The sequence below is a fragment of the Danio rerio genome, chromosome 13 (genome assembly GCF_049306965.1).
Source record: "Danio rerio strain Tuebingen ecotype United States chromosome 13, GRCz12tu, whole genome shotgun sequence".
Taxonomy (NCBI): Eukaryota; Metazoa; Chordata; class Actinopteri; order Cypriniformes; family Danionidae; genus Danio; species Danio rerio.
In genome coordinates this window covers 36,931,709-36,948,194 of record NC_133188.1, presented here as the reverse complement: position 1 = coordinate 36,948,194, position 16,486 = coordinate 36,931,709, and the positions used below count along the sequence as shown (strand labels likewise).

The window sequence follows — 16,486 nt, the reverse complement described above, 5'->3', positions numbered from 1 at the left end:
AATGTCACTTTTAACTGTGGAGGGCGCTGGCTTATTGTATCCCTTGTCAGAGTAAACTATATAGCTTGTATACATCACTTTAGACAAACTATACATTTAGAGAATGAAGCGTGGCTGCAGTTGGAAAACAATGTTTTAATGCATTGCAAATGGTGAAGGCGCATCACAAGTCACTTCAGGAGGCGTTAATTAGTTTTGCTAAACTGCGACATGGTCATCTTATGGAAATATTACCAACGATTCAACAGGTAATAATAAAAGACTAATAAGGGTATAACGACAACCCTACTTACAGCTTTGGATGAAGTGGGCTATAAGAAACCAATGATTTTTTTTTAAAACCAAACACAATAACTTTCAGTGCTTTGACACAAGAAAAGGCAAGGAAAAAGCTTGTATTTGCACAATTTTAAGCTTCACAAAAAGCCACTGTGCATAAAGGTGGATGTTTTTGAAGAGGTGTTTAAGCAGGTTTCAGTTTTTATTTTTTGGTTTGGGCAGAGATCAGGTTTACTGCAGCAGCACGGCATGAGAAACATGCCCATGGATCTGTGTGCTGACACTCACCCATCTTTTTTCTGGAAGCATGAATCAGCACGCTAACATCAGTGAAGCCAAACCGCTCAAACTTGTAGATGCTTGCTGTAAATGGTAGGAAAGAAAGACTCCTAATGTATGCATGGCTTCAAACTTTTCACTAAACCTCAAGCAAAATTCAGATATCTCAACAATAAAAGGGGAATTATTTATTGGTGTTGCATTGACATTTGTAATATATAAAGCAAGTTGGCCTCAAAATACACACTATTCAAAATAAACTTTCCAAAATGGAGTTTTCACATTTTGGTTTCCTTAAATAACCTTTTAGAGAATGGTTCTTAAATTAAATAATCTTTTTTTGTGTGTAATATGTTTGAACAATCTAAAGAACCTTTTTAAAGGACACTTTGTGCAATGTAAAGGATCCGTGAAGGTTAAACTTTTTCATGGAACCACTGATGCCAATAATGAAACTTTATTTTTAATAGTGCAAGCTTTGCTCTGTTCTGCTGATCTACGCCTGCATGAGTTTGTACAGTGTGAATGGGCCATGATACAATATACTACAATATCAGAACATTTTGAATGGTACACAAGATATGCTTGAAAACTGGGAAAAACAAACAGAAACTACTGAGCCAAATCTTCTGCGTCATTTGCTGCAAATAAAGAGTGATATTTGTTTTATTCCAAAGTTAGCCTGGAGCATCTTTGCAATCATCACATTCTGCTGAAAACTTCAAACAGACGCCAATCTCCAAGACAGTATTGATTAATTGATCGTAGCTTTTAATTATTCATTCTCATCTGTTGGGAATAAGTTAAATAAAATGCAAACGTTCAAAGGTCTGTGGTTTGTAAAACTTGTTTTTGTTTTGAAGTAACATTTATTACCTCGAAATTACATTCAGACTTTCTTTTGAGGTTTAAATGTCATTGCTGATCAGTTTCTTGATGTTGAAATGTTACAACAATAAATAAAGGGTATACAGTACAGGCCTGTACAAAAGTTGACTTATAGCAGTTATTATTTTCTATTTAATTCTGAGGTTTAAATACTCCATTTTAGTGACATTTTAAGCACTATTGTTAGCTGGATTAGCTTGTTGGATGGTTAATTTTTGATGTACCGAAAATATTTAGGAAATATTTATAATAAACTATTATAAAAAAAACTTATTTTCAAAATACAAAAGTATTGAAGTTATTACATATATGAAGTATATGAAGTTATTACATCATACATCATTAGAAAAAAAATGTAGCCTGTTGTAATTAGACAAATAACAAACTGGCCAGCACATCCAGCTTTTCTCAGTCAGAATTTGGCCATTTAAATAAAAAACAACTAAAACATAATAATAAAAATGTAGAGCCTCACAATTTTTTCTAGCCACTCTTGAAAAATGTAAAAAATTAAGGGACAACAACAACAACCACCTAACTACTAATAAAATGAACTTTAATATGGGCCGCTTTTGGTGCTTCAGACCTTTTTATTGGTCATTTTTTTGTTCTTTCATGAATAAGGTCCAGTATTTAACAACGGTGAATCAATAGTGAAAGTTGACTTCACTTATGTCATATTCTGCATGGTCTTAAAACCTTTGATATATTTTTTGCACAATTTATTATGACAAAGCAAAATAGGACAAATGAGAGAAGAGTGGCAAAAATTCTGGACCAATGGCAAATACCTTTGTACCTTTGTCAGTGGGAGGTGGGTCTTTGAAAACAACCCAAACCCCCTTTGGCTACGGGCCTGCAGTATTATCATTTATTGATTTTCTCCCCATCCATGACAGATTTTTTTTTTCAACTAAAATTACATTAAAATGACTTAAAATTATTAATTGACAAAACATATTGTCTTTTGTTTCCAATCGAGAGTCTTTGTGCTTTCTTTTGATATTCTGTATGTTCAGATATTCATACAACAAATTAACAAACAATTATTTAAAACGTAGTGTAAATTCTCAAATATTCTTGATGTTGATATTTACATACACTGTAAAACCCAACTTAACCAAATTAAATGAGTGTAGTTAACTCAAAATAGCCTGAATGTTAATTCTACTCATTTAAAAAGAGTTTTGAACTCAGTGTTGAAGGTAATGATTTAATTAAATACCTCATTACTTCAACTTAAATGGAGTTCACAGTACTCATATTGATTAGTTGTTGTTTTTTTAACTCAAATGGCTTGTAGCAACTGGCATTCATCAAACAGTTTGAGTTCTCTTTATTTATTGGGTTTACTGTGCTCAAACTGCTTCATTTACTTAAATAGATTAGGTTCACAACACTCATTAAGATAAGTTTTTAAACTTTAAATGGTTTGTTGCAATCAGTTCTCAAATGGTCCTCAAATGGTTTGAGTTAACTTAAAGTTTTGGGTTTTACAGTGTACTGTTGCAATGTTTATATTACAAAGACAATAACATTTCTCATTACCTTGGTTCAAGTTAACTTACTATTGCAATTTTGTTTACTACATTTCTTTACAAAGTTTGTTGTACATAAAACAATAATTGGCAGATCTCCTGTAGTTCTGCTACCGAACCCCTGAGGGAAACTTGTGCTTTATAATATCCAGAGTACACCCCATTAAAAGTGTCACAATGCTGAGGACTCACTAATGAAAGGCTTTCGCAGCATTAGTCTGCGAACATGCGAGCACGAACATATTGATGTAAACACCTGGTCAGTGGCGTAAAACACAGTTACTAATCTCCCAAGACAGCCATCAGACACCAACCAGTGGTCCAGGGAGAAGCAGAAGCGGGGAAGATTTTATCTTTCCTTAGTTAGAGAGAAATAAGACACCCGCATGCAAATACACATGCCAGCAGATACACAAGAACACACACACATGAATAAATTACACCTCCTAAGTGACACAGAGCACCAGCACTACAGTTTTTACACCTTTAAGGCCAGTGAGAATGACATATTTTATCATATATTATCCAGCTATGGTGGTCTTTAAGGATTCAGCTCAAATGTAGATCAATGCACAGTATGACAAACACATACGCAGGAACTGTTCCACATAAAAGCTGAATGTGATATGTGCAGACAGGTAACACAACTGTGTTCTGAAGTCACTTCATTCCCCATGTGCTTGGGTTTCTGTGGCACAGAATTAACAATGCATTTCCATTGTGTGCAATTTTTCAATAAAAGAGGTGGTGTTTTGAATGTGTGTGCGTCTTGTTATTACCATGATATTCATTCCATCTAATAAGCATTTTCTGTACAACTTACACAAATTTAGAAAATACATTCTTTATAAGCTTCCCATTGAAAAACAACTAGCTGCTTGAGGGTTGGCAGCTTGAGGGTTGTAGCTTTAGACTGATGTATAGTTTGTCAAGATTACTCATGTTCTTATTGGTGTAATCTATTCATAAACACTGACATGTGGAAAAACAGTGCCCCAATGCGTCCACGTCCTGGCGCTGGCTAAAAACAGCAAACCATGAGATCCTGTGCATTAGACTATCACATTTAAAGTGTTTTTTTTTTTTTTTTTTACTGTAAATGCTCTTTATTTAATATTTAAGGCAAAAAAACATAATTATTCTTTCTATCAAGTGCCTACGTGATCAGAAATTAGGATTTCATTGAGGCTAATATATGATAGACAACTACAGAACAACAAGGCTAATATATGATAGACAACTAAAGAACAACAACCTATTACTCTCTTACTATAAAACTTTTAGAAAGTAATATAAATTATCATAAAATAATAATTGGTACATAGGATGCATGATCGGATGCAGTCTATTCAAATAGAAAAGATTAGGTATACAGTTTACGGTAATACTGAAAAATTTGACACTAGCACCCTTCCTCACCCTTTTATTTCATTTAAAAATAAAAATAAAAAATACTAAATAAATAAAATAATAAAAAAAAAACTACAGCTGACATGTTTTACCTGCACCTGGCTTATTTATGAGTGGAAAGCACAGAGAAAATGTACAAGTTTATATATGTTTTTTCTTTCTTTAATTATTTCCTTTTTAATTAAGAAAATATTATTATTAATTTAAAATAATAAATTGTATATATATATATATATATATATATATATATATATATATATATATATATATATATATATATATATATATATCTTTATTGATGTAAAGCCTAATGTTAGTTACTTTTATCTTTTTTATTTTTTATTTTATTATTATTATTTTATTTGTATTTTGCACCAATTATTGTTTTTGATGCACGAATACATAACTGTATTGCTTAATTAAAAAAAATGTGAAAATTGTTTTCTGTTGATAGATTTGAACATTTGATGTGTTGCGATGCTTTGTACTTAATACTGTAACTCTCTCACTAATATGCATCAATAAAACAGAGTTAAACTAGAATAGTAATTAGTAACACTTTTCAATAAAGTTCCATTAATTAATGTTAGTTAATAGCATGAAAAAAATAAGAAACAATACATTTATTACGGTATTTATTATTAATCTTTGTTATTGTTATTTAATGAAAGTAAAGCATTGTTTAATGAATTGTAAAGTGTTACCTATTAAATTTCAGTAATATTATATAAACTATTACATACTCTAATAGCTTCCACCTGTGAACTAGTTGGGTTCTGTCATTCTGTCCCTTTATAAACATGGTCTCTCTCTTGCTGCTCGATCAGGTTTAAATGTATCAAATCTGCCTGGAGGCACCAATGTTTTGTTGTATTGTGAATGAAGACCTCAATACACTTAAAGTGAAAGCAGAGAAGAACCGCTGTGACATCATTTCAAACTAAATCAGGCCAAAATGAAGTTCATTTGGAGTTTGCTGCTTGCCAAGGTGAACTTTGCGTAAAAGTTTGCTTCAGCTGGTCAGTGGTGTTTACATAATAGGTAGGTGCACTCTGGGGCTTTGCCTTTACTGACTTGTATTTGTAATGATTTTATAGTGGGTTTTGTGTCATTTTGAAGCTTTACAGTGTGTCAAAGAAAGAAAAGTAGTTGGAATGACATTAAAGGGTTTGCTCACACAAAAAATGAAAATTATCACATCATTTATTCTCTCTTAAGTGGTTTAAAACTTTAAACTCAAGTGGTTAAAAGTTTTACTTCTTCTGTTGCTTGCAAAAGAAGATATTTTGCAGAATGCTGGTTGCTGTGAAAAATGCTTTACAATGGAAGTCAATGTGTCCAGGCATTTTATTAAATCACCTTTATGTTTAACCGACTAAAGAATCTCAAATAAGTTTTGATCAAGCGAAGGGTGAGTAAATAATGATAGGATTTTTATTTTGGGTAGGACTATCTTAATCTATTTAAGTAACAGCACCAACAATGCCTATTCTTATAATGTTTTATAAATCTACTTGCATGAAAAAAGAGACAAGCAACTGTAGCAAGATAAGGCAAACTGAAACATGTTTACATTAACAGGTGTGACAGTCAAATATCTGCCATTATCAGCTCTGTAACCAGCAGACATTATCAACTTGATGAGGAACATAAAGCAGGTTTGCATCAAACACCTGTGATCTGTCGCTCAGCCAACCGCTTACTGAAAACACCAGAGAGAAACACTCGTGAAACAAGAGACCTCATCCAAGATTTAAAGTAAGCGGGATAGGGTGAAAGGAGGACAAGAAGGATTTGAAAATAAACAAAGAAATAAATGGAAAAAGTAGTGGAAATCAAAAAAATTAAGTTCGGCAGCAGGACCACGCCTCACCTTGCTTCCATAACCAAGCACCGACTCCCTAAAATTATTTAAGGCAGACCAGCCCTCTAGCAATGTTCTTCTCATTCTATTGAACTCCCCCTTCCTCCCTCTATTTCCTTGTTTCCCTTTAACAATCCTTTTAACCCTCTCTTCTCTCCTACGTTGAATCGAGGGGTCTAATCACTCTACCAAAATATTACAGAGATGGTACCCCCACTCTTAGTCTCTGGGCATCTTCATAGGACGCCCGATCAACCTACCTACCTGTTCACTATTTTTCCTCTTACTTCCATTCCCTTTAATCCCACTGTTCCCTTACCACCCCATTTCATCACTACATCCCAACAATAAAGTCTAGCTCAAACTGTGTCGTGGTCCATGCTGGTGAACGTTTTTCTTTTCAGTCATAAATTCCCTCTTTAGTGCTTTAGCTTTAAGGAATAAAAGAATTAGATTTGTTTGTCATTTAGGCGAGGCAGTGGCGCAGTAGGTAGTGCTGTCACCTCACAGCAAGAAGGTCGCTGGTTTGAACCTCGGCTCAGTTGGCGTTTCTGTGTGGAGTTTGCATGGTACGCTAAATTGTCTGTAGTGTTAAGTGTGTGTGTGAATGTGTGTGTGGATGTTTCCCAGAGATTGGGTTGTGGCTGGAAGGGCATCCGCTGCATAAAAACTTGCTTGATAAGTTGGTGGTTCATTCCGCTGTGGCGACCCCGGATTAATAAAGGGACTAAGCCGACAAGAAAATGAATGAATGTTTGTCATTTTCCATATCTTTCATATAAAAAAAAACTGCATCTTGGCAGGCCCTCATTTATGCAATTTAACACAAAGACATAAATGACAAAGGAAAGATACAGTGATTTCAAGCTATAGTTCACTCAAAAATGAGAATTCTCTCATGCTTCACCTGTTTCAAACTTTTATGAGTTTCTTCAGTTCAACACAAAAGAAGATGCTATGAGGAAAAAAGGAAACATTTAACTACTGTCTTCCAAAGTATTTGTTTTTCCTACTATAGAAGTAGATGTTTAAATATTATCAGCGTTCTTGAAAATATCTTCTTTTGTGTTCAACAAATAGTGAGTAAATGTTTGTTTTGGGGTGAACTATCCCTTTAAGTAGCAGTACCACAAATCTCAAAACTACCTGCTACACTCACTCCTTTGTAGAAATCTAACTTCATCTTTGAAAAGGAGACATAGTAAACTATTTAGCTTGACTTATTAAAATATATTTTCTTGACTGTATATTCAGGGTTTAGATTATTCATGAAACAAAACATGAACTTGTGGAGCTTTTCCTTGGAAGACTTTTGTGTGTGCGTGTGTGTGTGTGTGTGTGCTCAGTGGGATGACATTTTTTATCCAAAAACAAAGGATGGTATGCTGGAAGAGAATCAAAGATCTCACAGCTGTAGGACGTCAGACGCAGCAGGACTTATAAGGCTCATAAACATCACCTTCCGTAAACTGCGTCCCTCTCCTGGCACACTATGTTTGATAAGAAACTATGCACAATGCCAAATATACAATAAGTGCCTTGGCAGATTTCAAATCAGCTATTGTGGATTCAAATTATACTGATGCAACTGTATAAAGTAATATGTTTGTCTACCATCAACCTAGTCCTGTTGCTGAAATATTTTTGAAGACTAAGAGGTAGACATGCCGCAGAGAACATTTTGGGAGGATCATTCCCATTAGCAAATGTTTGTTTTTTGCGGTTTGCCAGTTCCAAAAATAACTATTAAACATCACAGCAGGAGGATTTCCTTCCTACTATTGGCTGTCTTCACCAGTATTAACACGAGACTGCAAATCTTTTTCCTTCAGACTTCAACAGTGAAATAGCAGACAAGAGTCTTCAGATGTTCACCAGATGAAAGTGAATACACTTGTTCGGAGACTTGAATGACAAACTGAGAAAATAGCACTTATGAATCTGTATGTAAGATAGCAGTTCTGATGGATCATTCACTCAAAAATGAGCATTAGCTGTGAAGTTAATCACCCACAGGCAATTTAGCGTGTATATGACTTTTTTTTTCTTCTGTAGAGCATTGAAGAGGATTTTTAGGTGAAATTATGGCCCTTTCTGTTTTGCATAATACAAGTCAATGGCTGTGGCTTAAAGCTGATAATGTAAATAATGTTCAGTTTCCTGCACAGACCAAAAATTTTGTTTCACAAAACCTCAATCTATTGCCTGGAGCCAAGAGTATTGGTATTGTTTTGCTTATATGTGAGGGTTTAAGGGGAACCATTGACTTTCATGATTTGAATCACCAAAGACCACAGTTTCAGCTACAAATCTTTTTTATTTATTTACCACTAAAGAAACAAAGTCCCCTACATCTTGGATGGCCTGAGGTTGAGTAAATTATCAGCAAATTTTCATTTTTCAGTGAACTGTTAATTTTGCTAGACTAAAAACTTGCGAGACAGTCTTAATCTATTAGACTTAACTATTTTATGAGGTAGAGATTTCATATTACATTTAGATCATTTCAATCATGCACAACATTATTAGAGAAAAAAAAGTATCAAAGCCTACCCCCCAACGCCCACGCAAAGTGTTAAATAAGTCACCAATTTGCTGATTCTACCGATTTTCTTTGCATAAAAAGAGAGCATATAAATGAAACAATTGTAGGAAGAATGATAGAGAGAATGAGATTTAATGGTACAAGGAATAAGAATTTGAATGAGAATCGTGGATAGGACAAGATAGAACTAGAAAAAGACAGACAGACAGACAGACAGACAGAGAGACAGACAGACAGACAGACAGACAGACAGACAGACAGACAGACAGACAGACAGACAGACAGACAGATAGATAGATAGATAGATAGATAGATAGATAGATAGATAGATAGATAGATAGATAGATAGATAGATAGATAGATAGATAGATAGATAGATAGATAGATAGATAGATATTGAGTTGTGAGTGGTTGCAGAGCCCTGTAAATTAATATTAACGTTGATTCTGATCTTGGTTTAAGCCCTGGAAAGTGGAAACCAAACCCTTTTAAACAATCTAGGTAAGCTGTCTCAAATTCAGTCCTGGTCAGATTCGTTCAAGATCAGCATGCCAAAGAAAAACTCAAGATCCTCAGCACATTCATTCATTCATTGTCCTTCAGCTTAGTCCCTTTATTCATCAGGGGTCACCACAGAGGAAAGAACCACCAACTTATCCAGCTTATGTTTTACAGATGCCTTTCCAGCTGCAACACAGTATTGGAAAACATCCATATACACTCATTATACACATTCACATTGCTAAGGCGACAGTATTAACTACTGAGCCACCGTGTCACCCCCTTCTCAGCACTTATATAATGATATTCATATAGAGTCCCAGAATGTCTCATATACTGTGTACACAATTTAATCTTCAATTGAGCAATTACTGTGTGCTTAAAACAAAGCCACTTTCAAAGGCATGTGTACATAACAGAAGAACCCAGGCAGATCTCACCACAGCGCTACTGTTATCACCACCGCTGAAATCTGAAAGCAAACAAGACTCTAATGCGGTGATTCAGCATTTTTCACTACTTACAAAACAGATTTACCAGGTTTAAGAAAACAACAACAGACTGATGTAAGCGCTGTGTGGTTTAAATGTTTTACTCACAGTAATGTGCCTTGCGTTATCTTACAAACTATCTGTTCTGGTCTATTTAGCGACAATACTGCTATCAGAAACATGATCGTGAAGACAACTCCCACTGCCTCTCTCTTTCTCTTCTCTATCTCGAGGATTGTGATATCACTTCGTGAGCATGCCAGCTCTAGTCAAGAACTCTGTCTTGTGTAAATTGTCCTCTTTTTTTAAACATTTTTGGCCAAAACAGCATTCTTGTGAGCTCACGCAACTGTCACCCTTCACTGATGAGCATATCTTATGATTTCTAACTAAGAATATGAAATTAAATAACCTAAGTTGCCCCAAGACACTCTTTAATCAAGAAGATGGTAGATGCATTAATGCCTACAGCAACATAAACAATATGCACTGTAAAAATGCAGGGTTCCACACAATTCTTTTATGTTGTCCTAACACAAATTAATTACATTTTTATCAATTTTACAAATTTTCGTGGATAAAAATAAAACATTTAAGTTGTCACAAAAACACCTTTGAAATTGTGTTGTTTCAACGAATTTTCAATAAGTAGTTTTAACAAGCAGCAAAATAATTTTTGAGTGCAACTGTTTTGTTGTTAATGCAGTAGTCTTAAAAAAATACTGATTTTAAAGAGATTTGGACCATTTTTGTTCCCGATAGCCTCATCCCAAAGATCAGGCAAGTTTTTGGGGTTTATATCATCAAATTGCAGTGACATTAGAAATCTGGGTGTCATCTTTGATAGAGCTCTGTGTTTTTATAGCCATGTTAAGTCTGTTGTTCGTACATGCTTTTTATATCTGAGCAACATTGCAAAAATAAGAAATATTGTTTCTAAGGAAGAGATGGAGATGCTTTTCCATGCCTTTATCTCTTCATGGTTGGATTATTGTAATGTTCTGTTCACTTGTCTGAACAAATCGTCCATGGATCGATTGCAAGTTTAGCAGAATACAGCAGCGAGGCTTTTAAAAAGCACCAGTAGGAGGTCGCACATTACTCCTCTGTTTAAGGCACTTCACTAATTCATTTTAGACTAAATTTTAAGCTTCTGGTCATTACATATAAAACTCTGATTTGTCAAGCACCCGTATATATTCAAGATCTTTCACATAGTCACTCATGTAGCTCATGGACTCTGAGGTCTTCCGGCAAAGACCTTTTAACCAATCCCAAAACTCATCTTAAGACGAAAGGTGACGGTGCCTTCTGTGTTGTGGCACCAAGGCTCTGGAACTCACTCCCTATAACCCTGAGAAATCTGAGATTATAACTTTTTAAAAAGCATTTAAAGACACATCTTTTTAGACAAGCTTTTAATTGACAGTATTGGTGTTCGGTACTTGGATTTTTAACTTGTTTTAATTTGTTTTTTTATTTGTGACTCAATGTTTGGAAAAGGTGCTATATAAATAAATCTTTACTTACTATAGACAATCTCTAGACAGACAGACAGACAGACAGACAGACAGACAGACAGACAGACAGACAGACAGACAGACAGACAGACAGACAGACAGACAGACAGACAGACAGACAGACAGACAGACAGACAGACAGACAGACAGACAGACAGATAGATAGATAGATAGATAGATAGATAGATAGAACGATAGATAGATAGAACGATAGATAGATAGAACGATAGATAGATAGATAGATAGATAGATAGATAGATAGATAGATAGATAGATAGATAGATAGATAGATAGATAGATAGATAGATAGATAGATAGATAGATAGATAGAAAAATAGATAGATAGATAGATAGATAGATAGATAGATAGATAGATAGATAGATAGATAGATAGATAGATAGATAGATAGATAGATAGATAGATAGATAGATAGATAGAACGATAGATAGAACGATAGAACGATAGAACGATAGATAGATAGATAGATAGATAGATAGATAGATAGATAGATAGATAGATAGATAGATAGATAGATAGATAGATAGATAGAACGATAGATAGAACGATAGATAGATAGATAGATAGATAGATAGATAGATAGATAGATAGATAGATAGATAGATATACATGTTCGTAAGAAACAATCATGGGTAACATTTTACAATAACAATATACAAGAATAATGATGTATTACAACTAAACATTACTTTATTATGAATTAATGATTAAGGTTATGATTATGAATTAAGTTAAGGTGTGCGCCAATCATAAACTTACTTTAGCTACATCAAGAGCCACATGAGTTCATGTGTGAATAATGGCTACCATAATTACTTGTTAGTTTATGTTGTTAATTAATGCATTAATTAACATCTGTTTAAGATAAATGTAACTAACACATGAACTCATGAGTTATTAATGTATAATTATGTCATGACTTTACTTGGAGGGGCACGTCATCATTTAAACTCTTCATGTTGATGTTGAGAGAACACTTTTCTATTGTTATTCTGTGTAAATGCACCTGAAGCACACACAAAAGGAGTTCATGAGTAGTTAAGAGTGGGTTAAAAATGATGTGCCCCTCCAAGTAAAGTCACAATTTAATTATACATCAATCTCATGAGTTCATGGTGGTTAAATGAAGCATAAAAGATGTGGTAAGTAATACATCAATGAACAAATAATCAAGTACTAAGAAATTTAAGTAGCCGTTGTTCACACATGAACTCATGTAAATCATGTTGTAGTTATAGTTAGTTCATGATTAGTGCATGGGTTAATTTATCATTAGTTCATAATGAAGTAACGTTTAGTTCACATATTAACACCTCATTATGCATGTAGCCTACTGTTATTGTAAAGTGTTACCCAATTACGAATGTCAATTGCTTCTGTACTTTGCAAAGCATGTTCGTGCAGCCCCTCAAAACCCCCTCCGCATGAAGTAAAAACACTACGTCCTATAAATTCGACACCATCAGTTAAGCGTGTAACTGGAGACTGAGCGCGCGCGAGAGACACGCACCAGCCGCCGCTCGCGCAGCCAAACGCGCGCCGTAACCGGAGATGTTCTACCCATCATCTGTACGATTAACGCCAGTGACCACCGTGACACCGAGCTCTCCTCTTTCCACAGAGTCAAACATTTGCTTTGCAATGGGTGTTTAAAGCGAAGGCTACCAGTTGGTGTTGTTAAGACCAGCTATGCGTGTTTCACTCGTGCGTTCTGGCCATCTGTTGGAAACAACAGCTTTGGTTTCTAGCTGATCTAAACTGGTACCAAGGTGGTCAAGCTAAACATTATCTACATTGGACTATATCTAATAATCATCTTAAAACTGCTGTCATTTAGTGGAAGCAACGTTTTACATTAAATAGAATAGCTATAATCAGTACGGAAGCAATAATGTTACATAAAAAAATTGCACTTTCCAACACCTTTTTATGTAATAACGCTTCTGGAAAAAACGTTAATACTTATAAGACTCACTCAATATATAGTTACAATATACACAGCAAGAAAATGTATACAAAAGGGTCTGTTTGTGTTGAAAGAGCATATGAACACCTACCGGCCAGGCGAATTGAAACGGTATGATAACGGTCCCGAGGTCATTGGCCTTGTTTGGGTTTCCATTGAATCCTTTCAACTGAAACGTATTCCCCCCGACCACGCTCGAGCTTCCAGTGCCGTACGTACAAAAGCCAGATGTGGTGACCTCCACCTGGTATTCCTTTAGACACACTTTCAAGTAGGTGTCGCATTGGTCCTGGTCGCACAGCCCGTCTCGTGCGCCGTCACAGCAGTTTCCATTCGCGAGCTCAGCCCTGTCATTCTCCACGCTGATCAACTGCAGCTCCAAATAACCCGACGACTGGCACACCTAAAAATAACATAAACAGCAGTTAAAATATGAGTTGGAAAGAGAATGTGGCTTTGTAAGATTGCACAGAATAATTTTCCGGTCATTTTTAAAAAGTAGGTTATACCGGAGAAGCTTTTAAGAAGTGTTTTATGGACATAACGGTATTGCAGACAAATGTTAATAAACAGGCTCGTGTCATAATGTAATATTAACTTAAAAGTATGTACTGTATTAGCAATTTATGCAATGCTTTACGTTTCAAAGTAGATCTATTAGGGCGCACGGGGATTGGTTTTAAAAGCCTTTAAACTTTAAGGATCACATGCTTCCACTGACAGCAGGATAATTCTATTAGGACAAGAATCCCAAAATCCAATTTGACCAAAATGAATGAGTTTCAGTTGAATGTGAAGCGGTTGTTTACTCTGTGGACTTTAAAGCAAGTGAAGTAAAAAGTGGATTTTAATAAAAGGAAGTTTAACTCACCTCAGTCCAAAACGTTAAAATTAGGAACACTATTGAGAAACAAGCTCCAAAATAGTTATGCATGACTCCTATGAAGTTAATATGACATGGTTAAAAAAAGAAAAAACACGAATGCATTATTATCCACAAAAATCCAGCCATTCAAAGTGGTTCGTTTCTCCGCAAGACCTCTAGAAGATGAGATGAAAGTCACACGCATACATCCACTCGCTCCTCCAGCGCGCTGCTCTCACTATATCAGTCAACTACTCGCAGTCTGAACGGCTTTGATTGACAGCTCAATACGCCATTGGCAAGGCATCAGCTGTAGTAGAACGCCTGCCTCAGCCAATCGCTGGAAAGGGCGGGGCCTCCTTATAAATTATAGATCAGACAGGGTTATTGACTTAGTTTGTAGAGTAAAAGATAAAAGAGTTTAAAGCGTCAGACAAGCACTGCAATCATTTATAAATATTAATCTTTCACAAAAGGAATCATTTTACATTCTTGAATATTTCATATATGAATTGTTGTAGCTATAATAAGGCTACAAGTACGCCTACATTTGACATTTTGCAAACGACTATTAGGCTACACAATAAGGTTATTTGTTTGTTTGTTTATTTGGGTAGCTTTTTGCTCCGCTTGTTCTCTCACAATCCAAATGTGCACTCATATCAAGACACTGTTGAATGTTTGTGGGTAACAGATACAGAGCGCCCTCTGGTGATAGATTATTGACTTTTACGAGTTAAAATGTCTTGAAAACTTACCAAAAAATTACCAATTGGGTTTATATAACCAACATTTCAATTGTATTATACTTTTTGGAGTTCAGTTTAATCTAGTCAGATTTATTTTCAAAATTTCCTCACAAATATGCAATATGTTGACTTGTGAGGGTTTAAAACAGCATGTTTGTATGTAAGATGGAAAACCTCTTCAAGGAGGGAACCTTACTGCCTTTTTAAACTATTGTTTCAAAATTTACCAAGCCAACATTTCCTCAGCTTCCTGCATATTAGAGATTACCTATTCAAGAACACTTCTCTTACTTCTCAATACTCGTTTATGATAATTGAGAAAATTCTGTTAAATCCTCCGAAACAAAAGCTGATCTCTTTTTTCTATAAGGCTCTGTGCTCTTATAACACTGTCTGTAACTCACATCTCAGATCAATTTGGGGAAAAGAGGGATATTTTGGAAGAACAATGGGAGATGGTTTGGTCTCTTTAGCCAATAAACTTTCAGTTTGCAACAGGGCCAGAGCCTTTCAACTCAGGATCCATCATGGAATTCAGCTCTCACACCTCATTTAAGACATAAATACAATGCAACCCACTCACTTCTATGCCTTAAATGCTAATCAAATATACGGGATTAACTTCATTGCATATGGAACAGTCAGGTGATTCAGGTTTACTGAAGCAGAATTGTAGCTCAAATAAACTACATTTTTGGTCTGGACATGGATGTACTGTAGACCCTCTGTCCCTTCTCCTGGGTTTCCCTTCAAACTGATGAGGAACAAGTATGAACAACGATTGTTCTGCCTGTTAACTTTTGCTGCCAAGAAGAACATTTTGATGTGGATCAATGATAAAAGTATGAAAGTATTTTCCATGAAAGTATGGCATTCAATCATTCAAGAGACTATTCCCCTGGAATATTTTCTATATATATATGTCTTAGGCTAGTCACTCCACAACTGATACATTTATTCGCACTTTGTCTCCATATCTGGACAATATAAACCTTGCCACATGTGACATTTTGAAAGACATAATGTCCTTATAGCTTCACTTACACCACTTCTGGCAGCAACCTAGCTTTTTTATGGTCTCCCATCCAGTTACTGAAGGGGCGCATTTCTGCATAGCAGCCAACAAAATAATAATAAATAAACAGTATGTTTGGGTTTTGTGTGTTTTTTGTGTGTCTCACTGTCCTCACTATGATAGTGCTTGCTTATTTATTATATGACTCTTTATTATGACCGATAAAACAGTGTGGGATTATTTTGGTTTTTTTTGGTCAAAGGCCCACTCCTCAGCAGTGATGCCAGCCCTAAAGCTTTGTTCTTTCTAAAATTTGCAAAAACAACTGTTAGTAATAGTCTAAACTACATGATATCATGGATTTACTGGCTGTGTCACATCCTTTTATTTGTTAATCAATGTCTTTCTCTGTCTGCCTCTACACTCTCTCTCTTAAGGAAATGGGTGACGCTATAGTCCTAATCTTGCCGTCAGACTCCATCCTGCGTTCCTCTAGAGCCGGTCCATAACCAGAATAAAGAAAGGAAGTCAGTCCGAAAGCTGCATGCAGAGGAATT

General features: G+C 35.3%; 1 protein-coding gene across 2 annotated transcripts in view; it reads right to left on the bottom strand.

Annotated features, from left to right (window-relative positions):
• jag2a (jagged canonical Notch ligand 2a) overlaps positions 1–14,380 on the bottom strand; it is a 68,721-nt gene extending 54,341 nt beyond the window's left edge. For both annotated transcript variants that reach the window (XM_689725.10, XM_005156965.6), the window contains exons 1-2: positions 14,172–14,380; positions 13,392–13,703 (exon numbers count right to left, since the gene is read on the bottom strand). In XM_689725.10, coding sequence (XP_694817.5) covers positions 13,392–13,703; positions 14,172–14,234 — 375 coding nt within the window. In that variant the 5' untranslated portion in view covers positions 14,235–14,380. The remainder of the gene's footprint in view (positions 1–13,391; positions 13,704–14,171) is intronic.
• Between the last annotated feature and the right edge of the window lie 2,106 nt (positions 14,381–16,486).